Consider the following 27,027-nt stretch of genomic DNA (forward strand, 5'->3'; position numbering starts at 1 on the left):
CTCTAGGTTGGACCCAAGGAGCTCCTCTCCAAGCTTCGTTCATGGCCAACCACCAAGGTCAATTGGTCTCTGCTCCTCACCGGTCACTGCCGACTATCCTTGCTTGGCGATGGTTGTCTTTCTCTTAACTTGGTTCGACTAGGCCAGTCTTCCTCTCACTACGTTTTCTCATCAAACCCTCATTGGAGTTCCAACCCACGGTTGGGCTATTGTGTTTGGTTAATTTCAAAGTCTTTTGGATTTGGTGAACAACTTGGTTAAGCTCCTTCTCTGATCTAGTCTGTGTTGTTGGATTCTTTCTCTTCAATCAAATATGGGTGTCCTTTGGATTTTTTTTCTCTCTGATCTGATTTGGGTTTTCAAGTTTAGTTTTTAGTCAAATGTTTTCTTATTTCAAATTTTTTTTGTAAAAACCAAATGAACCACAAAAGAAGAAAAACCCAGAAACATTGTTTCGTTGTTGAATAAATAATCATTGTTTGTGGGTAGGGAATTTGTAAATTGTATATGTTACTGATGGTTGATGTTAGATAATTGTTTGCTGTGCTTTGTTTTGAATTTGTATATTAAAATTTTAGGTCCGTTTGGATGCCATTTTTGGTTGTTTCGTGATCAATGTAAAAGAATTTTTTGTTGTTTGTGTGCTGGGTTTGTGGTGTGTTATGGGAATTTTTTAAAAAATTTAAATTAGTTTTCTGCATTTTTTAATACAAAAAAATTGAAAAAAAAAATATGCACTTAACGGTAGAGCATTAACAAAAGTAAAGTTAAAGGATTGAAATGATAAAAGGTGAAACTTAGAGGGTTAGTTTTGAATTTTAGTATATATGAGATTGCTCTTATGGGGACTAAAAGGACCTAAGTAAGTATTTGGGCCTCGGGCTTTGTTGATGGGCGCTAGTTTGTTTTAAACTAAAAGCCTCCTAGAACTGTAGGTCGGCCCGTAAGTCGAGAGTCCGAGGATTCGTCCGAGGACGAATATCTCCTCGGACAGACCCACAATGACCTTGAGATTCGCCAAAAAGATCAAGGTAGAGTTCTGGAAAAACCGTTGGTTAAGAGGGGGATTTAAGCACCCTCCAGACGCAACGGTGTGAGAGAAATATCTTAGAAAAAGGCTGCTACCTCCACATTAAAGATCCTGCACCTACCTCCCTGGCCGCATTAATGGGGGAGTAACTCCTGAATAGTAGAAGTCAGCCTTCTTGCTATCATTTAAAGACTTCCAGAGGGTGGTGGATGGGACATGTGTCTAATAGGGTGATTTGTGTTACACGTGGATAAAGAGGGAAGAATAATAAGTATTTAAAGAGGAAAGAGAGTAAAGAAAGGAGGGACAAATATTAAGAACTGTGACATTTGAGAGAAAAAAGAGAAATAATATATAAATTGTCCGAGGAGGTTTATTTTGCCCCGTTTGTCTATTATTTGCAAATACTATAATATTTTAGCCTGTTCATCAAGTTTCAAATATCACTAAACTAGATTGCGAGCCCACACTCAACAAATTTCATTGTTTAAGGCTCATTGAGCCTGAGCCCACGTGTGTTTTTGGGGTTCAGGCGCAATTGTGCACTTACAGCTCTAATCACAATTTACCATTTGTTGGTGAAGAGAATATCTCATATAAGTAATTTTTTTTTCCGATGACGATGACGATGACGATGACTATTATTATTATTATTATTATTATTATTATTATTATTATTATTATCAACTCGTCTTACGGCAAACCATGAAAATTTGAGCTAATTAATAAATAAAAAATTATAACATGTAAGAAAAGATGTTTGATTAGAGTTATGGATTTATCTTAGAGAGTAATGGATTTTTTTAGAAAATCTTCTCTCTCTCGGTTGAGCTCATATATATAAAAAATGGGTTATTAATATATCCAAATTTAATTATAAAAAATGTCAAAATTTGGAATCTAAGTATGGATATGAATTCTATAGTTCTACTAATCAGAGATTCTAGTGCAATGTAAAATTGTAAATCATTTAACAATTGAATTTTTAACAACCATGTGGAAAAGAAAAACTAATGCTTTTTGCGTTTTGACTTGAGATTTGAGAACATGAACAATTGTTTAGGATAACAACAATTAAAATTATGAACTATAAATTCAGGAGAAGAGATTACACATGTGAAATAGTGTTATTTGAGCAACCAAAACAAAGTGGGCTTGAAGATAAATCACTAATTGTGGAATAGGCCCAACTTAGCCCAAAGCACAGACCCATTCACAGAGGCCCATTATTGTTCCTTTTCCCTTAAACCCTTGAGATTTGAGTAGTGAGAACCAAACCAAAACCTCTCTCACTCTCTGTTATCAGTCTTCATGATCGGAGAAAAATCACAATAGGGTTTTGAAATTTGAAGTTTTTTTTTCTCAGCTGAAATGGCTTTGAGAAGATTGCAAACTCTGCGTTCACTGTATCGGACTGCTGGGATTCGAGAATCTTCGTATCTGTAAGTACAAAGTTCACTTCTTTATGCTCCAATTGGATACTGGGAAAATGAAGGAAAATGCAAATCAAAGAAAGATTATGTTTTTTGGATACCCATTTGACCCTTTGGCTAAGTTTTGCTTAGTTTTACATATGTCATTACTTTACTATAGAAAATTGGATTGGAGTTTTATTTTTCTTTTCATTTCCTACATTTTCTTAGCATTCAAACAAATGGGTCTGTGTTTTTCTTGGAATTTTAAATTGGGTTTTTTTTGGGGGTGGAAACAGTGTATTGAATATGGGTATTGTTTGTATGTTCAGGCTTGGCAGCTCAAGAAGTTATTCTACTGCTATTTCAAATGGTAATTGGTTTTCATTGACACATTTACTTTCAAGTTCCTTAACTTATGTGCTACATTTAGTGGGTTTCCAAAGCAAGTGTTTATATTTCAATAAATTTATGTAGTCTTTTATGTGGTCAGTTCCTGAACTAAATCAGCGGAGTGTTTATTCTTGCTTATACAAGGCCCACGATGCTTTCCCATTGACTCATGGAAGTACAATGACACTTCGCTCTACAGTGGTAACTTTTTAAATCTCTTTTTTGAACTTATTTATGGGCTGGTGCATCTATGTTTCAAAGACTAAGACATGAAAGATGCTAATCTCTTTGTATTATCAACTCTCTTTTTATTTTGTAGGCTGCTGAGTTATTGATATTCTCAAATGATACGAGGTCATTATCAACACAAGTAAAAGCCCCTCCCCAAGCACGACAGATGGTGTGTTTTCCTTACTTCTTAAACAATCATGCTAGTATATTTATTCTGCGTCATTATGTTGGAAAATGGTGACTGGTCCTCTTTTTAATGAAATAATATGTAAGTACTATAAATTTATACACAAGAAAGGGCTGGCAAGAATTGGGAGAGGACAAAACCTCAAAAATACAAGAACAAGAGTGTGCAAAATAATAATTTCAATGTTTCCCCTTTTTATGTTAAGAGTTGGAAGATGGGAATCCTCAAGTCACTCTTTTACCATTTTTCTTCTAAATGTGCTGAAAAAATATCAAGATCAAAGGTTTGGATTGAGACATTCAATTATTCTAAGAGGTCCATGGGCTTTAGGTGTAGGGTTCTATTTATAAATCAGGAGTAACTAATTTATTTTCCTTTGTTGCTTATGTCAAATTTTATATGAGAGTTCTTCTTGATCATACATATGTTTTAATTTTGGTTTGTGAGTTTCTCTTACTGGTAGGCTTTAGCATGCTAGAAAACTGAAATTGATAAAACCTTTCATAGTTCCTTATGTTTATGACGAACTGATCAAAAAATTGAAACAACAGAATTATATTTAGCATTCTCTCTTTAGCAAGCACAACCTTACTTTTTTCTTAATTTGGAAATGCCAGATGCAGGTACTGCTTTGTCTTAAAGATTCATTAGTGTATTTTGGCATAATTTTTCTCATGTTTTGTGAATCTAGAAATGCAAAGACTCGAATTTATTTGAATTTCTTTCTTATTTTTACTTTGGAGTGCTAACTTGTGTGTTAGCTAAGAGTTTTATTTATCAATACATTAATCCTAATGGATACCACAAATGAACTTACTGTAACTGTTTTCATTCTGCTAATATGCAGTACAACTAATAATATGATTCCGTGCTTATGATTCAATGAATGCAGGGAGCTCTTAAAGTCTCCATGACGAGCCCTGGATTCATCTATGAACCATATGCACCTCGTGAACAAATACCATTTTGGCGGAGGTTAGATTTATACAACTTTTATAATCTTTATCAAGCATATAGCTCTACTAAGTCTTGTGACACTAAATTTAAAATGTTTGCAGTAATACAATCTGATCTGTTGAGCTAACTATAACTTGATAAAAATTCTGGATGGTTCCAGTAAGGTAATATTATTCATTATTTTTATTTTTTTATATGAATAGTTTTTTTTAAAAGAAGACTACTCCCTGCAGAGGGGGCAGGAAGTAGCCAAAGAAGACAAAAAAAAAAAAAAACATCACACTATGTACAAAAGGACAAAGACTCTAAGGTAGACAGTGTTATAACATTTGAACTTTTACATTACTCACAAAGTTCATTATAAAATAATTATTTAAGGTAGACAGTTTTAATTTAAAGATGAAATTAGTTAAATTGTCTTATGTAAAGGTGAGGGCTTGGTGAGAGCACTATCGGTTTAATATCATTAGAAAAGGAGAATATGATCTTTACTTTGGCGTTGGAAACCTGAAGGCCCTAGCATGAAGAAGGATTGAGAGTGCTGTAGAATACATACTGAAATTGCAGATTGCTGTGATGGTGAAGATACACAGCCAAAATTTTGTTGTAGAATACAACCTTTAAGAAAACAACACAATCTTGAAACTGAAATCATGATTGGTAGAATCCAGTATAGTTTTTTTTTTAAAATTTTATTTTAGGTAAGAAAATTTTGTATTAAAAAGAAAAAATGGAATGATTAGAACATGTGACTTTTCTTTTCTTTTTTAAAAAATTATACTTAAAAATAAAATAAAAAGTATCTACGGATCAGATAAAGGTTACTGTATAACTAAAAAGAACGATTTCATTCAAGTTGAATGAGTAAAAAATGATAGAGCTCTAGAGGAAGACCTAAAATAACTTGGTTAGAAGTAATGAAGAAGGATATAATAAGAGTTAAGCGGGGTGGTGAAGAGAAGAAGCATATTCTTAGATAGGAAATACTGGTAGGAAAAAGATGCATATGGGATATGGCTGAATTAGTTTAAAAGGATCCATGAAGCTCACCCCTACTTAGTTGTGATTAAGGCTTAGGTCTGTTAGTTTAATGATATTATTCGGGATACCTAATCTAGGGAATAGGGCTAGTTTATTGTCACCTAATATTGTCATATAAATGACTGTCAACAAGTGTCCAGCACTTTAATTGAAAATGTAGGTTTGCCGTTTTCTCGGGGAACTTTTCCCATTTGATGTTGTGTCATGTGTGTGCTTCGATCTGTATGGTATTTCCTTAATTTTCAATTTCTTAGTACCCGTTATTTGTTACTGCATTCATCATTCTCTAGTTGCACACCTGAGCTGCATTATGTTTCTAATGATTTACACTTATAGTTTTTTTGCTGTTAGCATATAGCATTTATTTTTGTTCTGCTCAATCATTTTGTATCAGATGGTTCACAAGAAGTGGGTGGAAAAGAACAAAAGATGATATTATTGTAGAGGTGACATTCTTGCGCGCTGCTTATTATCCTTTTTTCAGTACTTATCTTGCTTTTATGGTTTTAATTGAACCCAGACCAAATCCTCTCTTTTGGTGCCATGCATGGTCCACTATGCTACAATCGTTTTGTCCCATGTACTGTTTACAAAAATTTTGTTGAAGATTAATGAAAGAGGAAATCATTTTATAGGTGCTACTCTTGCATGCCCACTTATAACTATTTCTATCTTCTTGTGTTTCTTATATTCATTCAGCTTATTGTTTGGATCTATTGGGGCTACTTTTTTCCATTCTAGCAGGCTCTAGTTGGTATGCATTCAAACATCACATATGTGCTGTGACTTTTTTTTAGTGCTCTCTCTCTCTCTCTCTACCTGGCCTATTTGGAATAATTGAACACTTGACCCCAGCCTCCTTTTTTATTCCATGCCTGCTCCATCATGTTGTGGTGCTATTTATACCATATGTTGCTTACAAGTTTCATTGGTTTGTTTTGGATTTGTATTTATGATGGCATTATGGGATTATGAATCAATAATAAATTTAGACCATAGATTGTGCAAGGCCTTGGCTTTATAAAGGACAATTATGAATTGCATTTTCCTATTTGCAGCTCAAAAGTGCCTATGCCATTAATAAATTAAGGAAATCTGGATATTCAAAGCAGAAGTTTTACAATGAGGCCGTAGAGTTGTACAAGGAGGTATGTTTTTGAGTTATGACAAGCAATTACATTTCTCTTCATTTTTTTTCTCTCCAAGAAAACTCACAATCTCTGATATTTGAAACTAGGAATTTTTAGTATAGGAAATAAGGAAAGGACTGGAAAGCAAAACAATGCAAAAAAGAAAGTTTCATTGGTTGCAAATCAATGAAGTTAGAAGTAAATATTTAACACAAATAATTCAAGTTCGGATGTATCATTGGTTCCTTTGGATTCTTTCTGCCCAAGCTGAAACTTTTCTCTTTTCTTTTCCAGATAAACACACTAATGGCAAACGGTGATAAATCATTATTAAGGAAAGCAGTCACGGAGAAAATGTACTCTGTATGCTCCTTTTCCTTTGACCATTGTCTGCTTCAGTCATGCTTCTCTCAGCCTTTATAACTTTATCAATTTTTACAAGAATTATATTTTATTCCTGAGATATTTTTTCCGGTTTTCTTCATGACAGGCACTCAAAAATGAAATTAAACAAAGAGAATCAGTGTGGAGTAAGGTCTACTGGGAAATGATCATGCCAATTGTAAAGATGCGAACTTTGCGAGCTCGTCTGGCAAGTACTAAAATTTCTTTGTTTTACTAACACTCTTAACAGTGTAGTTTTATATGAATTGAAAATGGATATCTAAGATCTAACATCAGGATGGCTGGACAAAAGCAGCCATCAACTGCCTTTTCCATACATATTTTCATTTAGTAGGCAGTGATGTATGGGGTGGGACAGATGCTGGTGTCTTGGGAGTTGCAAGGCACCAATGACCTCATTTTGGTTGAAGTTCAATCAAATTTGAATTTATACCCTCCAATTTGTCTACAACTATTTTGTGGAATATTCTGCAACCTGAATTAGTAAACTGATATAATCCTAATCAGTAGATGCTGATTTTAAATAAAAGCATTGGTTGAGTAGTCACTAGATGTAGAAGATTTTCAATATTTGCTCTTATTTATTTTGTAGGAATGTTAGTGTATATAATATAAAACAATTTTTATTTTTTTCTGGATGACAGATCCCCAATGTGAGAACTTTGGAAAGCAGAATTGCAATGTTATGCTTGTCCATTTCTTTCTTCTTCTCCTTTTTTGTTTTTGTTTTTTTTTTTGATAATTCAATTGTTGGGGGAGGGGAGGATTTGAACTCTGTTTCTCCGTTGAAAACACCAGTGTCAGTTGAACTACAAGACTCTTAACTACTTGTCCATTTCTAATTTGGCATGAGTTTGGTTTTCCTTCCTTGCTTTTACTTGGGATGGTTTACCTAGAATAGAATGGAAATATGTGGCCAAATGATCTGGAAAGGGTGTCTTCAAATTCAAGACTACAATTCTTTTTTTCTAATTTATCTGTGAAAATAAAAAGTTCCCTTTTTTTTTTTCTTTATAAATTATATTGAACTTATATCCCACGTCCCTGCTTTTTATTTATTTATTTATTTATTTTAAATTTGATTACAGATTGGAGTTGATCGAAATGACCTCAACAAAGTTTTCATTCAACTTACACTCGAGTTTCTAACTAAGCAGGTGAACTTTATGTAATTAAATATCCTCCTCTTCTTATTGTGGTTGTACCAATTCTGTTGTTTGTTGGAGTTTATATTTGTAATCAATGTGCACAATTTGGGTGCCTAACCCAGATCAGAAACATCTCAGTTTTGGAAAACTTCAAGCATATTCAACCTTGCATGGTGTTTGTGACAGTTTTGTACTAGTCTGCAACCATTTTTGATTAGCAAAAGTGGTTTCACCTGTGGATATTGGGCGACTAGATAAGTGTAAAATATGATGCTTTACTAGGGGATTTGGTATTTGCTACATTTAATTAGTTCCTATTCCATAGAGTTGATGTTCTTATCATAATGTATCTTGTAAAATAATATCCATATAGGATACATATAAAGAACAAACATAAATCTATAAAAGACAGAAGTTAGACATCTCATAAACATATAAAATCATCCATGATTCATCTGAGTTTATTTATCCTTGTTTATTCTATATCTGTGGTTTGGTTTTCAGCATCCATATATCTTTTGCTTTGATTAATGAAATATAGTAATATATTGAGAATATTAGAAGAAAAAAAAATAGTAATATATCAAGAAAACAGAAAACTACAAAAATTTTACGGATATATTTGTGTTATGGCAGAAATTTGAAGCTTATGATTCAAAAGGTGATGTTGTTGCAGGAGATAAATCTAAGGAGGTAATGTTAACAGATTTTATTTTTGTCTGTGATGCTGTTAAATTTTAGGTAACAGCCCTTTATTTAGCTATTTGTTGTTGTTTGAAGAGTAGATAATCATTAAAATACAGCTGGGTTGTGACACCCTATGCCTTGCATAGATTAATTTGAACAAAGATGATAATAGGAACTACAATTTCTAAACTTCAGTACAAGTGTGCTTAGTACAAAGCATTAATAGCTGGGATGCAAAGGTAATTGTACGGGGTGAAGTCATCCCTCATGGTTGGTTTGACCCCACTACATGCATGATTGATAATACAGTGTGTGATTATTTTCTCAAATTGAATGCATTTCTTCAGTTTTCAATGTAAGTTTCCTTTCAAAAAAAAAAGTGTCCTGAAATTTCTAGTATGTTAGTATCTTGTCTGAATAATGTCTGATGCTTATTATTATTCAGGTCCTAGTCCGTGACATCTGGGTATTTGAGAAATCTCTCTTTCACCCTGGTGCTTACTGGCGTCTCTGTGGGAGGATTTCAACGAAATCTTCTTGATTGAAGATTGATATCTACTGTGCTGTTGATGATGATGATTAACTGCTGTTACCCAATTTTGTCACCTGAATTGGTTGTAAATTTATCAGATTTATTAAACACAATTTCTCGTTTGATGAATTAAATTTGTGAGATTTCACTTTGCAAGGAATAAAATTAAATGCAGCTCAGCGATTTCCATGTCTATCCTTAAGGACAGTCCGTGTTTATTTTCATAGCTGTGCAGTTCTAAGTAATGTGTATGTCTTTTTGTGTCTCAGAAAATGTGTAGACAATCCTTGAGTAGATTATGAGGGCGTTTGGATTGGCGTCCACGTCCACGTCTGAGTCCAATTTTTTTTTTTTTTTTTTCCAAGCGCATCTGTCACTGTTCATTGACCATGAACAGTGATTTTAGGCCAATGAACAGTACTTTTTACCCATTAAAAAATTATTTTGGTACAGTATTTTCAGTTTTCAGTTTTCAGCAATAAGTTCTATCCAAATAGACCATGTTGAGATTAATGAGTAAATAAGGAATGGTTCTATAATCAGAAATGGATCTGCCTGAGTCAAGAATTGCAGCTTACTATTCAGCTCCAAGTTTTACCTGAGATTAACTTTGGATGATCACGTTGCATTGAGGCATCGAGTTCCTTAAGCAACAAACCAGAGTGGGGAACTGGTTATATCTGTTCTTTGAACATAATGCTTTGTCATATATATTTCATATTTTCTCCCATAACGCCATGCCTCTATCGATCTAGGGGCTTCCTGAGTGACCTAAATGTGCCATGTGGGGAGTTTTTGCTTTTAAGCCTCTAAATTTTATAAACCACTATGCATTGAGTAACATAAAATATCGTTGTGTGTGTCAAATAAAAGTTTTTAACTTAAGCTTTCTCCAACCAAATTAAATTTTGTTGCCAAATGATAAATTATCATACAGGGGAGAATTCCATCATTTTATTTTATTTTTTAGAAATAGTTTTAACTTATGACATCTATTGTTAATGTTTGCTTTTTATCATTAGATCAAGACATTAATTGTTTTTTGGTGTAGGCGAGAATCAATCTTAGATCTCTTACTTGACGACAAAATTTTTTACCAATTGAGCTAATTAAAACCCATAAGAATTTCATCTTTAGAAGTAATGATTTTTGATATTCTTAAAAGTTTCTTTTACTCATAGCAGAAAATAAAAGAGCCGTTAAGTTATTCTCTTTAAGTAAAGTAATCAATCTCCCCCAAGTTTAGTATATACTGGGGTACGCAATTAGTAAACCAAACGTTTTGAATAAGATTGGTTGCCTGGTCAATTGAAACGCTAAGGGCACTTAAGGAAATATCTTTAGACTTAGAGCTTATTGAAAGTTAATGGGATGAGTTAGGTTGAATTTGATGCTGATGGGATCATTGCCAAGTGTGTCAACCAGCATGTATACAGAGAAAACCCAATAGAGCTGCAGTAATGTTGACTCTGAATGTATAAAAATTATAGGGCAAGTTTTTAAAATTTTTTTTTTATTCTAAATAATAGGGCAAGTTGAATATGAAGGGTAAGGAAATCACTTGAAATTTATGGGCAGAATGGATAAAGATATTAAAGATTCCTCTGCATGTATCTGTCAGACTGTTACAGATGAGTACATTAATATGAGCTCACCAGACAAAACAATTACATTAAATTACCATCTACTAGTTTCTCAAAAAAAAAAAAAAAAAAAAATTACCATCTACCACCATTCCACCCACGCAGTTTTAAGTAATTGCCTTCTGCCAGAAATTGATGGCATAACTGCTATGATAACAAAAATTTAGTAGAATAAAAACATTTGTTTTTTTGTTAATAGGTAGATAATGGGGGTGGGAAGGTGAGGTCCAAATCACAAAATAGGGCATTACAAAAAATGCCATTATCACTAAACCCACATATTGGCAATAAAAGATTGATATAATGAATTAGTATTAAAAATAAAAAGAATAGAAAAAAATTATGATCCAAAATTATGAACATTAGGTACAATTAAATTTTCTTCTATAAAAAAAAAAAGGTACAATTAGACTAATCCTTCTAATATATATTTTAAGATGGATATAACCCGTGAACGTGAAGGAAAAATATCATTCATAGGCTTACATGACTTTTTGGGTATTGGCTTTTGAGGTTTGATCTCCAATGCCAAGAGCAAGACTGATGTCCTTCCCTGCATTGGTCACCACAAATTTATTGATATAATAAACCTAAAGCCTATCCCATCCCACCCAATCCCTTACCAATTGAGCCAAGAGCCCAATGATCCAATCTTGCCACACATTGAATACCATAAACTTGTAGGGAAGTATGCCATTTGTCCAAGCAATGCCTTTTTGTATTCTTTTGAAGTTATGAAGTGCAGAGGACAAATATGGTAAAGGCATCTCTTTAAAGAAAAGCAACGAAGCTCTCTTAAACTATCTCCTTACTAGTTACTTCCAAGTATCTTTTATTCAATTCAACTTCAGTTGCACACAACACACCATTTTCATCAAAACCACCTCTTGGAATACCATTTTTGATAGATGGATCAAAGAGAAAGCCAACTCCAATCTATGAGCATTTGCCATAAGCTCTTCCTCTTCATCATGAAGAGCCTAGCATCACATGCTCACAAGACCGTGCATTTAGGCAGTACTTCAAATCAAGGTTCAACCCAAGTGCCTATAACAACCAGTCATGCAGACAATGGGGCTGGCTCCAACAGTGACCACCCAATGGCTCAAGAAAAACCATGTGAAGATGCTATTCCAGGAGCCAAGGTTGAGCTAGATGAAGGCAATGGTTCAAAAAATTTAGACCCTTTTGGCCCCCATGACAAGGAGCTCCCACCAGTTCAAGGCAATGTTGATGACATTATTTCTTCTTCACATGAAGTCCAAGATAACAAAGATTCTTACATGAATTCTGGCAAAATGACAGAAGAGGCAGCACCATTATCCACAGCTGCACCTGGACCAAAACCTCCAAAGAAAATGGTCAGCATAAACGTTGAAGTGGAGGTGATAAGCACGCCTAAGAAGAAAAAGAAACTAAACAAAACTTTAAGCAAGCCTACTTCTTCTGAGCGTGAAGAAGATGGTTCAAAACCTTTGAAATCGATTTTGAAGGTGGGGTCTAAAAATGAAAAATCAGTTGAATCATAGTAAAAATGGATGAGTCTACTGCTCTTCATGCATGTTATTAGAAAATGCACAGGGCTGACATGACTCTAAACTCAATTTATTTGATTGTACATATATCTTTATTTAACAAGTACTTGTAATGACAAATATCATTGAGAAGGATTTGGATTTTAGCATTTAGTTTAATTTACTTAAATCAAGAATAAAATTACGAACTTTTTCTATTGATGTATTTAAACTTTATAATTATATGGATTATTATTATAATTATTATATTAAAATGGATTAGAATTGATTAAGGAAAGCAATTAGTTCACATTATGTCTATAACAGGTTCTTTAAGATCTCATTCTTTCTCTCATGTTAGGCAGCAGACCAATTCTGTAGCACATGTTTTAGCTAGAAGAGTAAGAAGTTCTTTTTCTTTATTGATCTGGAAGGAGGATGTTTCGCCAAACATTTCTGTTTTTGTTTCTTCTAGTTTTCCAGTAATTTAATTAAAAGAGAGAGTACTGTTTCTCAACAAATATATATATCGCATAAGCAAGTTTTGCATGTTACATTATACTAAGGTCCAAATTTTAGGTTTTAAAACGAGGTCCAAGAATGAAGAAGGGATGGAATTACTGAATGAATATGAGTTTTGGCTAATACTTAAAGAATTTCTACGATATCCTTAAACCACCATCAGCCACTTAAGTCATGGAAGGAGAAAAATGTGCTAAATACTTTTACACATAATCATGATTTTGTGTAAAAGTAATCATGATTTTTCTTCTCCAAAAAATATCATGGTTTTGTTGCGTTCAGTAAAAAAAAATTATCCCTTCAACAATTAAAACGTGGAAAATTAAATAATATCATTATGTGCTAGATGTGGAGCTCATGGCCTAATCCATTGCAGCTCTTACAGTATGAAATAGCTAAACGAATTCATGCTGTAAAAAGGGAATTGCTTTGCTTATGTAACTTTTTTTTTTTTTTTTTTTAAACACCTTTGATGCATATTTCAATTATTTTCTATATATCATCCAAATGAAAAGCTCATATGTGAATACCCATAGCTTTGCATATATAACTTGGGGCGTAGATTGGAAATTTGTTTTTTTCTTCATGCAATTTATTGATCCAAATATTTTGAATTAATTTCTATTGTTTTGTGCTTTATGAAATTCAAGATGTGAATTATATTGTAATTATTGTTGATTTTCGAGAATTCACAAAATAAATTGTTTGTTTGAAAAAATTCTTGAGAATTGCAATTCTCATAATTAAGCATCTCAATTCCCAAGGATATTTCTAATTCCCTACTTTTATATATAATCCCCTTCTTTTAGGTAGGAATTAGGAAACGTCAATTCTTATGTATCTTGCCTTCATGAGAATCACTAGTACTGCGATGGTTGGAAAAAGTCAATAAATGAAAGATTCGATATCTTAGAATCACTATTGCGATAGTTGAAAAAGTTCAATTATAAAACGAAATAAATTGGATGGTTGAAAAATGTCAATTATAAAACTAAATACAATGGCATGGTGGGTACCTAATACCTTCCTCTCACGTGTTATCAAACTTTCAAACTCATATTTTGTCCAAAGACACTATTTATTTGATCCTTACGTGTTATCAAACTTTCAAACTCATATTTTGTCCAAAGACATTATTTATTTGATCCTTACATAGATTGGGCTATGTTGTGACTTCCCTTTGAAGTAGGTTTGATAATTCAAATCAATTATACACAAGTGATCAGTCTCACCTTAGAATCTCAAAAAATGACGACTCCATAAATTATGTATTTCTTCCATTTCAATAATTTAATAGCCTCATGTGCATGGAAGCATCTATAAAGTGATGTAGAACAAGCTGCAAAGGCCTTTATAGATTATCAAGGGCACTTAAAATTGCGCAAGGCAAAAAGGCACTCATAAAATCATTTGAGTGGTAGCGTTAGAATTGTGTGAAATTTGGTACGGTCTTCTGAACAATAGCCGTTGCTTTGCTATGAAATGCTACATTATGTGAAAGTTTCTAAGCCGAATCTCTTCTTTTTTCCACCAAACAGTGTTAATGTCAGAGAATCTCAATCTATCAAACATTGTGTTGTGTTAATTTGATAATTTCAAAGAGAGAGAGTAGACTGGCACAACTTTTGAGGAGAATATTGTAGTTGTGGAAATTTCTAACAAATTCTTCAATCCATCAAACATTTTGTTGTGTTAATTTCAAAGAGAGAGTAGACTGACACAACTTTTGAGGAGAATATTGTAGTTGTGGAAATTTCTAACCAATTCTTTAACCCACCAAGCACTCTGAGAGAGGGAGAGGACAAACAAGTTTGACATAGTGTAGGAAATTTCCAACCTTCATTTGACGTTTGAGCAGATTGCAGATCACACGCATGTAGAAAATTTCTCAGAAACCTCGTTAAATATAAAAATTGAAGAATTTTGCTCTAATAAAACCCACCGATTCTCCTTCTCAAACCTATTGATATCTCCAAGCTTATTTGAAGAGATTATCCATTTTGCATTAAATAGATTTTGTTAATAAAATTAATTCAAATGCAAAATTAACTATGTGTACAAAGACATAGCAATAGCAACTGTCAGTTTTTCTGTGGTGGGCTTCCACATTTGTATTATGCACGTGTGTGTGTGTTTTAATAGGGCCCATCTCTTAACTTAGAATTTGTATTACCTGGGTTTTGACTGATTTTGATTTTGATTCTGATTCTGATTCATTTGGGCTTTGGAGGTCATTTGCTTTTCGGGCCTTTCTCTTCTCTACTTTCTTTTTTTTTTTTTGAAAACTTTCTCTCTTCCCTTCTTGGATCTTGATTTTAAATTCGTAAAAAGTACTTTACTATTCATTAGTTTCTCTTCCATTAGTATTGCAAGTGGAGCAAAATCGTTACTTTAAAAAATAATTAAGAATCTATCACTTTTTTAAGTTTGTAACAATCAAGATTGTCGTGTAACTCAAGTTTTACAAACTCAAATTCCACGAAAAATAGTTAGGAATTCGAGTTCCATAAAAAATAGCAAGGCAAACTTGAAAGCAATTTTTTTAAAAAAACTCGAGTTCCAAAAAAGTGATATATCCATATATATTTCTAAAATGACAAAACTTATATACAGTATTTTATGTATTATTCCTCAGGTTCTTTCTTAAAATTCTGTCATGTGACTACTTAACTTAAAAAATACACTTTCATCCATAAAAAAAGCTACATGATAGAATTTTAAGTGAGCAAATTTAAAAAAACACACCTATGTCTTCCTCTTTCTAAAACAGTGGTAAATTACTAAATTCTTACCTATATTTGCAAATACTGCTATTTCCTATTTGGCCCTTTTACCCATCGCACGTGACAATCCTTGGCATTTCCGTTTTTGTCCTTTGAAATGGTAACAACTTACAACCCTGAGTGTAGTCAGTAGTAAGTAGTTCCCCAATTCCCACTAAACCCTCAAAAATCAATCAAAAACCCTCTCCTCCTCCTCCTCACTCACTCACTCACTCCTCACCATGTCGTCTCTCCTCCAACTCCAACAACGCACCTCATTGTGGAAATCCTCCGCCCACATACGGCGGCTATACAGCAGCGAAGCCCTGGAATCTGGATTCCCCAAACCGGACCCAAAGTACAACGAGACAATCGTGGCAATCCCCCGGTCCAAGTCCGGAACCAACATCTCCAAATATTTGCTTTCTAATGTGTTCTGTGTGTTTTTTTTAAAATAAATAAATTGAAATGTCTTTCATTAATGTTTCCTTTACCTTTTTGCTTTCTCTATTTCTTATTGTGTTGATTATAGGGTTTTGATTGAGGCATTTGGGTTAAATATGGTTTTGATAAAGGTATTTTGGTTATAATTTGTTTTTGCTTTAGCTTTGGTTTTGGTTTGGAAATTTGGATGATTTTTTTTTTTGGGGGGGTAATTTTGCAATCATCATAGAGAGCAGACTGAATCAATATTGGATAGTGTCTTTTGCTTTTTTGTTAGATTGGTGATTCAATATCTTGGTTTCTCTGTTTGTGTTTGGCTTTTGGTGGGCATCCGGATTGGAATATACATTGACTTTATATGTATGACAACATGAACTTTCAACTAAGAAGACATATGCTAGGTACATGGAACTTTTTTTCTAATTTCAATTGGGTATTTGTTTTTGTGCTCCTTATTTTGAATTATGGCAGCGCAATTGATGTTTGTCATGTTTCATTCGTTGTTGTTTTTTTGTAGTGTGTGAATTTTTGCTGCCTAGAATGTTAGTTTTATGTTGATAAAATATCTTAAAGTGCATATTGGGTTTTCATTATTGGATATTTTGTTGCACTTATTACTGCAAGGCTGAATGGAGTCTTCCTTGATTGCATATACAAACACAGATGATTTTGAAAGGATTCGAAATGGCCTTTTTTTTTTTGGCTTTGGAACTGTGACTATTGTGTTGTCTGTTTCGACTATACTCTATATTAGAGTCACTTATTGTTTAAATTTTTATTTGACTATGTTTTGGAGGTATTATGGTATTCGATTATTTTTGAAATTATAGGTAGTTCTTTTGACAACAAGGTAGTTCTTTGATCATATTATAGGCAGGGAATGGTTGCAACAATAATGCATGATGTGTGTTTGATAAAATGTTTCAAAAATATGTACTGCACACTGTCTCATAAAAATTTGTACCGCAGTACACTATTTTATAAAATCTGCACTGTTTTGAATAACTTTCTGCATTGTTTTTAAATAACTTTCTGTAAACCAATTTTCTGTTTCGTATGTTGGTATTTTCTGTTTCATATTTTGCAGTAGAGTGAAAAGAAATCGAGTTAATACTTCTATGTCATGTAAGGTTTTTTTTTTTTTGATAAGTAAAAATGTTATATATACGAATAGCTACTCTATGCATGAAAATTATAGAGCAAACCCAGAAAATACAAGAAGAAAAAAACTGAAAAAACAAAAAAGAAAACCAAACAACAGAGAATAATTACAGAAGAGAAAGAGAGCTAAGAAAAGATGGGAGAGAATCACTAGTCGTGAGTCTCCATGCTCGAGACCAATAAAAAATAATCCCACTAAAAGAGGCAATCATCTGAACACCAAAACTATCCAAATTCTTAAAAGTCCTCCGATTCCGTTCCTTCCAAATACACCATAGGATGCACAACAGAACTAAGTTTCAAATTTGAGACGAATGATTCCCCAACCAATTCCACCAGCCAAAAAGCAAATCTGGGATCGATCTAGGCATAACCCAAGACAAACCAAAAGTTTTTAAGACAAAACTTCGCAGCCGATAAGCCATCTCACAATGAAGAAGTAAGTGGTCTACCGTCTCTCCACAATGCCGGCACATAATGCATTAGTCTACAAAATCCAATCCCCTTAATCTTCTCAAGTTATCACCCGTAAGGATCTTATTCCAAACTGCACACCAAACAAAAAAAGAAACTCGTCTAGGGGCCTTTACTCTCCATATTCCTTTTCAAGGAAAGACAATTGAGGAAGAATCCCGCAATTTGTTATAATACGACCGGATGTCAAACTCTCCATTAGGCTTCAACTTCTATCTCATCCGGTCTCTAACATCCATTGGAGGAGTATTAGCTCCCAATATACGAAGAAAATGTAGCCCTTCATCTATCTCCCAATCATTAAATTCTCGAATAAAACGAACATCTCAAATTTTTCTATCCTCCGTTTCCTGCCTTGACAAAGAAGCTTCTACAAATGCCTCCTTATCAATGGCAATACCATACAACCTTAGGAAAGCCACTTGAAAAGGTTGATCCCCATCCTGCCAAAATCTCACTCTATTCCCCAACCCAACAACAAACTGACAATTCTTGATAAAATCCTCCCATCCCATGCGAATACCTCTCCACAAACCACACCCATGAACTCCCCTACCTAGCTTTGAAGTCCATCCCCCACCCCCCCCCCCCCCCAATTCTTCCCCATATTTTGACGCTACCACCCTCCTCCATAACCGACCGTCTTCCTTCCCAAACCGCCCTAGCCATTTCCCCAATAAGGCCTTAGTGAGAGTAGTAGTTTTCCTTATTCCCAAACCACCGTTAGCTAAAGGCGCACAAACTTTATCCCATCCTACTAGATGAATTTTGCTATCACCCCATAGAAAGTCCCTTTGCAACTTTTCAATCTTATTAGCCACATAAGTAGGAATGGTGAATAAAGATAGAAAATAGGTAGGAAGACTAGATAACGTACTCTTGAGTAGCATCAATCGGCCCCCCTTAGACAAATACAACCTCTTCCACCCGACTTAATTTCGCTCAATTTTTTTCCAAAATAGGATTCCAAATTAAAGGGAAGTTATGCGAAGCCCCCAATGGCATGCCAAGATAAGACATAGGCAAAGTTCCAGCTCTACAACCCAAAATTTTTGCCAGGGTATGCACATCATCAACCTCCCCTATAGGAACCATTTCACTCTTGTGCACATTGACCTTCAAACCTGTTACCGCCCGAAAACTGAGTAACAACAACCGAATATAAAGAATTTGCTCCACATCTGCATCACAAAAAAGGATAGTATCGTCTGCAAACAATAAATGAGAAACACATTCCCCACCACCCCTCTTACCCTCAACTTTAAAATCGCGGATTAAGCCAGCTCCCTCTACTCTTCTCAACATCCTACTAAACACCTCCATCAAAATCAAAAACAGCATAGGAGATAGTGGATCCCCTTGTCTTAAACCCCTTGAACTACCAAAAAAATTAGCTGGAGACTCGTTAATCAAAATAGAGAACTGAACTATGGAAATACAAGTACGGATCCACTTACACCACCTCACTCCAAAGCCCATTCTATTCAACAAATACAGCAAAGCCTCCCAATTCACATGATCGTAAGCTTTCTCAATATCAAGTTTACAAATGACTCCAGGAACCCTACTCTTCCCTCGGCTATCCACATACTCATTCGCAATAAGAACCGAGTCAAGGATTTGTCTCCCACCCACAAAGCTATTTTGAGTCTCAGAGATCAACTGATCTAAAACCACTCTCAAACAATTTGTCAAAACCTTAGTCAAGATTTTATACACACTCCCCACCAAACTAATAGGTTGGAAATCTCTAATATTAGAGGCATCATTCTTTTTAGGAATCAAAGCAATGAAGGTAGCATTGAGAGATTTTTCAAACTTACAATGTTGAAAAAACTCTCCAAAGACCGCTAACACGTCTTTCTCCACCACTCTCCAACAATGATGATAAAACGCCATAGTAAACCCATCTGGACCTAGAGCTTTGTCCCCATCCAAATCACGTACGACTTGAAGTATCTCCTCTCTCTCAAACTTCCTTTCAAGCCAAACCCTCTTCATATCCCCAATACGATCAAACTCCAAATCCTCCACAAAAGGCCTCCACCCCTTAGACTCCTTGTACAAATTTTTATAAAACTGGATTACCTGATTATTTACCTTAGATTCCTCCTCAAAAACCACCCTATCCACCTCCAAGGTCCTCAGATGATTATACCGTCTATGGGAGTTAGCCATTATGTGGAAGAACTTGGTGTTATTATCCCCTTCCTTGATATATAACATCCTAGATTTTTGTCTCCAGGAAATTTCCTCCAAGGAAAGAAGATGCTCCACTTGAGACCTCAAATCTGCCCTATGACATATCTCCCCATCAGTTAGACCAACATCCCCTTCCTTAGCGTCTAATGTTTTCAACTCCTCCAATAATTGTTTCTTTTGACGCTCTTCATTACCAAACTCTCGACGATTCCATTGTACAATGTCCTCTTTCAGAGCCTTTAATATTTTCACAAACACGAAACTAGGTGTACCTACAAAAGAATGCCGATTCTACCAATATTGAACCCTATCCACAAACCCCTCCGTCTTCAACCACATATTTTCAAATCTAAACGGACTTTTCCTCCTTGCCATTCCCCCTGCCTCCAAGAGAATAGGACTGTGATCTGAGATAGGACGAGGTAAAATCCTTTGAATAACATTTGGGAAATGATCCTCCCAGTCTGGAGTGACCAAAACTCTATCAATCCTAGACATCGTCGGTTGATCAGTACCACTTGACCAGGTATAGCTAAGTCCTTCCAAAGGCAAATCAATCAAGTTAAGATCCTCAATAAATTTAGAGAATTTTTTGATAGCCAAGGTCAAACTTGTTGCACCCCTACGCTCACTAGGAAAGCGAACAATATTAAAATCCCCCAAGCAGCAGCATGGTACCCTCCAATATTGTTGAATACCCACCAACTCATCCCACATGTAACCCCTCCTGTTATTCTCATTTGGGCCATAAACCCCTGAACATGCCCATATAAAACTGTCCCCCACCTCTTGCCACTTTACCGAAACTGAGAATGTACCAACCATAACTTCCATCTTATCCAAGACCCTTTTATCCCACATAATCAAAATACCACCAGCATTCCGATTAGCCTCCAACCATAATCATGTAAGGTTTTGAACATTGGAAGTTGTAATTTTGTTGTTTGTTGCCTTCTCATATTTTATTATCTTCTTTCATGTTCCGTTTAAAGTTAATCACGTTGAAGAAGTGTCTTTGTTTTTGCCTAGGCTCTATTTATCTTTTAAAAAAACACTCTTTTTTAGGTTGTTGTCCTTTTTTGTTGGTATCTGCATTAGTTTATTGCCTTTGGTTGTTTAGAACAACATATGATGATTTGTTCACTATGCATTCCATGTTTTGTTACAGATGGACACCACCGCAGAAAAATGTACCTATTCGTTTGTTCACTATTTTCATTTGATTTTTGTTATATAATATGCATTTGATAGTTTATGATTTGGCGTCATCAAATGCAGATTTTATTCTCCTCTTAGGGGATGTGGGTGTTTTTTTTTCCTTGGGGTTGATTTTAGAATTTGAAACTTTGGAGAATATGAAATTGTTGGTGTTATATGATTTTATGGAATGGGTTGTTGGATCTGGTGCAGGGATTGGTACAAATTGATAGAGCTACTGAAGCCTAAATGTTATGGTTTATGCCGTTCTAATTTGCGCCTTTATTATTTACTCATTTTTCTTTCTTATTGCCTTTGAAAAACTTTTTGAACAATTTGGTGGGTTATTCTTATGAAAAGCATGCCAAGTTGCCAACTATTAAGTTCCCAACCGTTTATTACTTATCCAGAAAACACAGTTAGTTGTACGCAGACAAGGAAGAGTTTAATGGAAAACTTATAACCAAAAAAAATTGCCACTACCACCAGTAAAGGTTTTTTTTTTGGTATTTATTTATGGTATTTTATATATATATATGATTTAGGTTTGGGTATTTTGGTTGAATTGGTTTTGATTTAGGTGCTTGGGTTAGATTTAGTTTTGATTAAGGTATTTTAGTTAGAATTCATTTTGTTTTGGGTTATCAACCATATCCAAGTTATTTTATGTTGTAATGAACCTGCAAAAGTGGTATTTCAGAATAGACTTTTTTATATTAAATGATAACATAACAATTTTTGAAGTGGCCCACATGTCTACTTGCTCATTACTCTGTACCTTAAGTGACCAAATAAACAAGTAGTCACCTTAGTATAAATTTTAGGCAAGAAAGAACAAAAAAACAAATTCTGCATATGCGTAACAAATAATAAGATTAGTTAAGTTTATATGAGGACATAATCTCATTTTAAAATATATGTGTGTGTGTGTTGGAACATTTAATGTTTAATGAGTAGCTTTAGGGATTTTAAAGATTGTTAGCAAAAGGTTTACGCATTTGGGATCAAATATGATTTGGACACTTGGAGTAGATGATGTCTTAGGTGTTGACTATTTATCCTCCCTAAAAAATCACTAACATAGGCACTAGATACAGTGGAGAGAGTGAGTTTAGTGGGCATAAGAACTTAGATTAAAGACTACATCAACTAACTTTTGTTCCAACGTTCCTCAATGCTCATTTTAGCAAGATCGCCAAGCTTACCATGCATTTTGAGCTTAGTTAATTGCTTTTGGGTTACATATTCATGACCTCTTCGGTAATACGATTCCTAAAACTATAAGTAATACTATTTTTACTACCATTGGTGTCCAGTTGCACCATTCCAGTGAGGTGGTTATAAATTTTACACCGTTCCGAATAAATTCCACTTTATATTTCTTTAGGAAAAAAAATAAAAAACTTTAGTTCATCCTTCGCCCTCTCTCTCTCTGTATGGTGAACCTTTGGTTTTTACTAATTGTTTTGGGGGTTTTAATGTCATGTTTCATTTTAGTTTTTTGATTCAAGTTATTGAGTCATATTTCAATCTTTGAAAGAAAATTTTGATTTCACTCTAATTCTTCTGTTGTCTCTCTTTCATCTTTCTCTCCTGTAATTTGAACAACCTTTTGACCCTGTGTAATTAAATTAGTATTATTGTAAGCATTTGGTTTTACTTTGGGCGTCACTCCATTTGGAGATGATTGGAACTTTGATCATGATAGCGTGTTTATAAGCTTTTATGAAGTATGATGTGTTGTACACTGCATTAATGCATTTGGTGTTCTTCCTTCACTTAATTATCTACAAATAGATTAATGTTAATAATGACAAAGGTTCTAATAGATGACTTAAGCAAGCTTGGTTTAGAAGAAATTAATTTTTATAAGGTGAAGTTGTAACTAACTTATATCTCTTGCTTGAAGTACATGGTGCTATGTAAGGAGCTAACTTACTAAATGGAAGGCATTGAATTTTTGAAGGAGTTTTTAGAGTAAAGTTCAAAACATAGTTTTTAACTAAGATCCTTGCAACATTTTTCTTTGAGAATGCACTGGAATTTTCAATGTCTCTTTAGTTTCACAAGTTTACATAATTTATGGTTATTTTTGATGGATCAAACCTTTCTTTTGTAGTCTCTCTTTCATCTTTCTCTCCTATAATTTGAAAAACCTTCTAACCCTATCATTCTATTGAAATACAGATTTGCTTAGAACTTTGTCAAGCACAACACTTGGGTAATTTACAAGAAGAGTTGAGGAACAAACTGAAAGGTAAGGACAGCCTGATTTTCTCTTTGTTTATCTCATACTTTGTATTAGATTTTGTCCATTAGTGTATGTGTTTGAATTGGCTCTTATTTGCATATTTTTGCCAGCTTTCTCTTCAAAGAAACAAATATTTGCATTCAATTAATTCTTATACTGTATACAACGAACCTGTCAAGCTATTATGTTCTCTTTTAAAAATAATTGCCACCAACCATATTGGGTTTTTTTATTTGTCCTAACTACATAAGCTGTTTGCAATTCTCTTTCATTAGTTTATAGCATTAAAAGCTCCACATCAGGAGCTTTATTTGTATGGGAACAAAAGAAGACAAATCAAATGAATATTCAAAAAATAAAATACCTATTGGTAGGCCTTTTGTAGAACACCTAGCAGATATAGTAATTTGTTATTACTTACATAATCCTTATGGAAAGAAAATAAAGAGATATGGTTCTATCGAGCCTAAGTATAAACAACCAAAACATACCCTATACTTAAGGCCAAATTAGTTAATAGCAAAGTGATGTCATGTTGTCTTTGGCAAGATGGTATATGGGATGGATGTTGTCTACGAGAGTGAAGTAGAAGGATATCTTCCTTTGAGTTTTATAGAGTGCAACTCAATGCATCATTTATGTTTTATGCTAATACTATTTTTTATGAATATTTTATTTTTAATTTACTAGGTCTTAATTGCTACTTAGAGCTGGAGAGTAGTTGAAAAAGAAGTAGAGACAAAAATGAATATTGGTGATATTGAAAAAAGTGCAAATATTATCAAGATCCTAATGAAGTAGAAGTTGAAGGAAAAGGACGGTGGTAGGAAGCGTCAAGAAATTGAAAAGCAAATGTACACGGTTCAAGGAAGGCAATGCGAATTTCTGTTGGTACCAGCTCTTATCTTTTAATGATTGCTATTGAGAAAATTCTATAATGGAAGACTTGGTTAGGCATACCATAGCCACTTTCTTTGCACTTATATGGGCTTGGGCATTTGATCTTAAGGGACCAATTATTAGTTTCAATTAGTGCAAGTGCAAAATAAGGATTGGCTTTAAGGGATCTCTTTTTTCTCCCCCTACCTCAAGAGAGAGAGAGAGAGAGAGAGAGAGAGAGAGAGAGAGATATATATATATATATATATATATATATATATATATATATATATATGTTGTGTCTTTGTATTGTTGGAATTAATTGTCCTCTTTGCAATGTAAATTGGGGAGTTACAGTGAGAATCCTATAATGGTGATGAGATGTTTTGTATTTTCCTCATCATGTTTCATTTGAATATATTTCATGCATAAATGCAGATTAAAAGGGATTTTATAATCTCTTTTAAAGAAAAAAGGAAGTTTATAAAATAAAAATAATAGGGAATTTTTTTTTTTTGTCTTTTTCTTTTTTGACATAAGCATTTAGTTCTCAATTAATCATCTATAGAGTTATCATAAGATTTTTATGATATCATATCTATGATATCATGTTTACATTATTAATAATATTGGTAGGATTAAACACTTAGTGAAAATAGTAATTTCCTAGCAATTAAAGTATCCCGCGCATTGCGCGGGTTATATGCTAGTATATAATAATAGGTGAACCTAAAAGAAACTCAAATTAAAATTCCAAATTAAAATTTTAATTTTGCGCTATGTGTTCTAAATTATTTATTCTTAAAGATTTTTATTTCTTAATTTTATAATCAAATGTGAGATCATATCATAACTATTCATCCAAATAAGTTATTAAGTACAAAAACCAAAGAGTTTAAAATAAATTAATCGTAAAAAAAAAGTACTTCACAATAATAAATAAATAAATAAACATGGACAATTTACATTTTATACCTAATAATATCCTTATAAATTTTTTTAAAAAGTTAACAAAATATAAAAATGACTATCAATAGTATTTAAATTATATATATGAATTATAAATTTGACTCCCTCTTTGCAATATTTGTATTGCGTTGGAACTAAGGGTCAATTTGATACATGTGTTTAAAAACTGAAAATTGTTGTTTGAAAACATTTGTAGAAATTCGTGTGGGTGAAAAAATGTAGAAATACGTGTAATGATTAAAAATTGAAAATTGTTGTTTGAAAATACAAACCAAACACCCCCTAAACCTCTTGGCTCCCATCACAAATTCACAACACATAATTGAGAGAGCATGTATATGAAATTTTGGGTGAACTTTAGGATGTGTCTACAAGAAATTTTCTTGAAAGAGAGGGCAAGAAAGAACAAGCACAACTTTGGAGGTTTACGCGCATGTAAGAAATTTCCAACTCTTCTTCTCAACGTGTGAACCTACACCATATCAGCGCGCGGAGTTGTCTACACAATAATTTTCCTTCAGCTAACGAAGCAATTATTGTATCAATCTCAACATCCAAAAACATTGTGCTAATTTCAAAGAGAGAGAGAGAGAGAGAGAGAGAGAGAGAGAGAGAGAGAGGGGCACAACTTTTGAAGAGCAAACTGCAGAGATGCTACGTTATGTGAAAGTTTCTAACCCGAATCTCTTCTTTTTTCCATTAAACAGTGTTAATGTCAGAGAATCTCAATCCATCAAACATTGTGTTGTGTTAATTTCAAAGAGAGAGAAAGTAGATTGACACAACTTTTGAGGAGAATATTGTAGTTGTGGAAATTTCCAACCAATTCTTTAACCCACCAAGCACTTTGAGAGAGGGAGAGGACAAACAAGTTTGGCATGGTGTAGGAAATTTCCAACCCTTCATTTAACGTTTGAATAGATTGCAGATCACGCGCATATCTAATAAAACCCTTCTATTCTCCTTCTTAAATCTATTGATATCTTTTTATCAATTTTTTTTTTCTCCAAGCTTATTTGTAGATTATACATTTTGCATTAAATAAATTTTGTTAATAAAATTAATTCAAACGCAAAATTAATTATATGTTCGAAGACATAGCAATAGCGAATGTCAGTTTTTCTGTGGTGGGCTTCCACACTTGTATTATGCGTGTGTGTGTTAATAGGGCCCATCTCATAACTTAGAATTTGTATTACTTGGGTTTTGGCTGATTTTGATTTTGATTTTGATTCATCTGGGCTTTGGAGGTCATTTGCTTTTCGGGCCTTTCTCTTCTCTTCTTGAATCTTGATTTTAAATTCGTAAAAAGTACTTTACTATTCATTAGTTTCTCTTCCACTAGTATCGCAAGTGGGGCAAAATGGTCACTTGAAAAAAAAATAAGAATCTATCACTTTTCAAGTTTGTAAAAATCAAGTTTATCGTGTAACTCAAGTTTTACAAATTTGAATTCCATGAAAAATAGCTAGAAATTCGAGTTCTATAAAAAATAGCAAGGCAAACTTGAAGGAAATTAAAAAAAAACTCGAGTTTCAAAAAAATGATATATCCATATATATTTCTAAAATGACAAAACTTATATACAGTATTTTATGTATTATTCTTTAAATTTTCCTTTTAAAATTCTGTCATGTGACTACTTAACTTGAAAAATACACTTTCATCCATTTAAAAAGCCACATCACAGAATTTTAAGAGAGCAAATTAAAAAACTACACCTAAGTCTTCCTCTTTCTAAAACAGGGATAAATTACTAAATTCTTACCTATATTTGCAAATACTGCTATTTGGCCCTTTTACCCATCGCACGTGACAATCCTTGGTATTTCCGTTTTTGTCCTTTGAAATGGTAA

General features: G+C 33.6%; 1 protein-coding gene and 1 long non-coding RNA gene across 2 annotated transcripts; both read left to right on the top strand.

The window, feature by feature from the left end:
- The first annotated feature begins 2,297 nt into the window (after positions 1 to 2,297).
- Positions 2,298 to 9,346, top strand: LOC142627425 (uncharacterized). Its single transcript, XM_075801286.1, has 12 exons — positions 2,298 to 2,472; positions 2,775 to 2,815; positions 2,936 to 3,036; positions 3,155 to 3,235; positions 4,146 to 4,228; positions 5,646 to 5,697; positions 6,310 to 6,399; positions 6,676 to 6,744; positions 6,872 to 6,973; positions 7,875 to 7,943; positions 8,571 to 8,627; positions 9,067 to 9,346. Exons 1-12 carry the CDS (start codon positions 2,402 to 2,404, stop codon positions 9,160 to 9,162), a joined length of 912 nt encoding a protein of 303 aa, XP_075657401.1. The 5' UTR covers positions 2,298 to 2,401; the 3' UTR covers positions 9,163 to 9,346.
- Positions 9,347 to 22,012: 12,666 nt separating this feature from the next.
- LOC142629276 (uncharacterized) lies at positions 22,013 to 24,651 on the top strand. Its single transcript, XR_012843027.1, has 2 exons — positions 22,013 to 23,329; positions 24,014 to 24,651. It is a non-coding gene; the product is annotated as an uncharacterized LOC142629276 (long non-coding RNA).
- The last annotated feature ends 2,376 nt before the right edge of the window (positions 24,652 to 27,027 follow it).

Source organism: Castanea sativa, chromosome 3 (genome assembly GCF_040712315.1).
Source record: "Castanea sativa cultivar Marrone di Chiusa Pesio chromosome 3, ASM4071231v1".
NCBI classification, from domain to species: Eukaryota; Viridiplantae; Streptophyta; class Magnoliopsida; order Fagales; family Fagaceae; genus Castanea; species Castanea sativa.